The sequence below is a fragment of the Mandrillus leucophaeus genome, unplaced genomic scaffold, assembly GCF_000951045.1.
Source record: "Mandrillus leucophaeus isolate KB7577 unplaced genomic scaffold, Mleu.le_1.0 Scaffold70, whole genome shotgun sequence".
In the NCBI taxonomy this organism is placed as follows: Eukaryota; Metazoa; Chordata; class Mammalia; order Primates; family Cercopithecidae; genus Mandrillus; species Mandrillus leucophaeus.
In genome coordinates this window covers 3,367,399-3,369,866 of record NW_012107586.1, presented here as the reverse complement: position 1 = coordinate 3,369,866, position 2,468 = coordinate 3,367,399, and the positions used below count along the sequence as shown (strand labels likewise).

General features: G+C 53.0%; 1 protein-coding gene across 1 annotated transcript in view; it reads right to left on the bottom strand.

The window, feature by feature from the left end:
- The window catches only part of VIL1 (villin 1), a 31,585-nt gene that overhangs the window by 18,068 nt on the left and 11,049 nt on the right, over positions 1-2,468 (bottom strand). The window contains exons 13-14 of the mRNA XM_011964689.1: positions 1,757-1,936; positions 1,036-1,181 (exon numbers count right to left, since the gene is read on the bottom strand). Of these exons, the coding sequence (XP_011820079.1) occupies positions 1,036-1,181; positions 1,757-1,936 (326 nt within the window). The remainder of the gene's footprint in view (positions 1-1,035; positions 1,182-1,756; positions 1,937-2,468) is intronic.

The following is a 2,468-nucleotide window of genomic DNA, read 5'->3' as shown; positions in this document are numbered from 1 at the left end:
AAAAAAAAAAAAAAAAAAAAAAAGAAGGAAGGTATGACAAAAGGAGATTGAGGACAGAACTCTGAGGAAGGGACTCTGGCATGGAAAGGTCATTTCCAGCAAAATACTCTGTCTTCTGATTGATAAAAGGGTCCCCTCTAATTCCAGGAGTGCTCTGAGGGAGAAATTGTCACTGCTTTCTGGACATGCATTCCAGTGGCTTTTGCAGAGCCTTGTTAGGAAGTTCTTCCTGATATCTTCCCTCCATCTCTCCTGCTGCTACTACAGTACATGCCCTTTTGCTTTTGAACTAGGGACCAGTGGATCATCGATATTCTCTAGAAAAACCATTTGAGCCAGGCACAGTGTCCCACGCCTGTCATCCTAGCACTTTGGGAGGCTGAGGCAGGTGGATCACCTGAGGTCAGGAGTTCGAGACCAGCCTGGCCAACATGGTGAAACCCCGCCTCTACTAAAATACAAAAATTGACCAGGCATGTTGGCAGGTGCCTGTAATCCCAGCTACCCAGGAGGCTGCAGCATGAGAATTGCTGGAACCTGGGAGGCAGAGGCAGAGGCTGCAGTGAGCCGAGATTGCGCCACTGCATTCCAGCCTGGGTGACAGAACGAGACTCTGTCACAAAAAAAAAACAAAATCATTTGAAAGAGGGCTTGTAGCTGGTGCCCCTCAGCATCCCAGGCCTGTGTCAGGACCTAAAGGCAGGCTGGCCTCTGGCATCTTCTTACTGAAAGGCAAACCTCTAGCACTGCCCCTCGCTTTGAGCTGCCTCCTATGGCCAGGAATTCCCTTTGCCAAGGAAATACCCCACCAGGTCCCAGGCATACTGTAGTGAGCAGCACAGACACAGCCCCTGACCAAGAGGCTCCAAGGGCATGGGCTGCCCTTGATTCATCTTGTATCCCTGGGGGCCTGGCACAGGGCCTGACACACAGTGTCCTTAGTCCATGCCTGCTGTAGGTTCTGAGTGTGGGGATGGAGACGGTGGGAGGCTCCCCCACCTTGGTAACCTGGAGGCAGAGGGACCTGAGAGTTACCTCTTGGTGTTGGCATAGGGGGCCTTCCCGCCCAGGGCCATCCAGAAGTTGGCTGGCTCCTGCCCTTCCACCACCACTTGCTTCTCCGTCCGGGAGATGGTGTCAGCAACCATCTTGGCCATCTCCCGCTCGTCTCCACTACAGCCCTAGGAAAAAAAAGGGTTGGCCAATTTCTAGTGCCACCCCTACCCCCACCCTCCTACCACATTCACTACCCAGAGTTCCAGGGTCTAAGAGGGCTCTCCTGGGTCAGGACTCTGTGTATACAGGCCACACGGGGACAATTACATGCTCTCCTCTGTCCTTGACACTCCAAAGAATAGAAGAAACTAGAGAGTATTTTGAAGGGTCAAGAGGGACTCCAAGAGGCTATGCATTCTTCTTACAGAGATCAAAGGAGAGGCAGTGACAGGCTCAGGATAGTGAGAGAGAGCCCAAGACAAAGACAGACCAACACAGGGACAGATGGAGGTGGCCAGAGAAACAGAACAAGAGAGACTGACTCAGAGAGGCAGAGAATCTGAGGATGGTCATTGACGAGGCAGAAAGATAGACCCAGAGCTACTGAGGAGGGAGAGACTGGGCTCCAGAGGTGGCTGAGAACCGAGCAGGCACAACTTAGTTGGCCAGGGGTTCCTGCCCTCACCTAGGGGCTGCTGTGAAACTGGGGGACTGCCAGGACCCACTTGGGGATGGGGAGACCTCTAGGCCCTGAACACACCTTCCCACACCATAGGTAGCAGCAGGACTGGGTCTTGAGGACAAAGACATCATTGGAATTGAGGAAATTGGCCCGCGCTGGGACCTCAAAGGCCTTTGTGTTGTTGGCGCCCGTTCCCTGGACCTGAAACAGTCGTGTGGAGGGCGCAGGCTCCAAGTTGTTAGCTCGGGAGGTGCCTCCCTGCAGGTGAGGGGAGAAGGCAGGGAGAGAGTGTCAGGAGTCACATAGTAAAGAAGATGATGAAGGAACAGAGGGGCACAAAGAGAACCAGAGAGGGACAGGGTAGGGCGGGGCGGCTTGCCCCTGCAGCTCCTCTGATGCTCTGTCACCAGGTCTTTCTAAAACATTGTTTGCATCATGGCGCTTCTCTGCTGAAAAACATTCAGTGACTCCCCGTTGCTTATAGCCTAAAACCCAGCTCCTCAACTTTGCCTTTGAAGGCCGCACATGACGTAGATGCAAACTGCCTTTGCAGACACTGCTGCCATCAAACCCTCCAGCTTAGCTCTGCCAGGCTTTTTTTTTTTTTTTTTTTGAGATGGAGTTTTGGTTTTGTTGCCCAGGCTGGAGTGCAATGGCACTATCTCAGCTCACTGCACCCTTCGCCTCCCGGGTTCAAGCAATTCTGCCTCAGCCTCCTGGGTCGCTGGGATTATAGGCGCCCACCACCATGCCTGGCTAATTTTTGTGTTTTTAGTAGAGACAGGGTTTC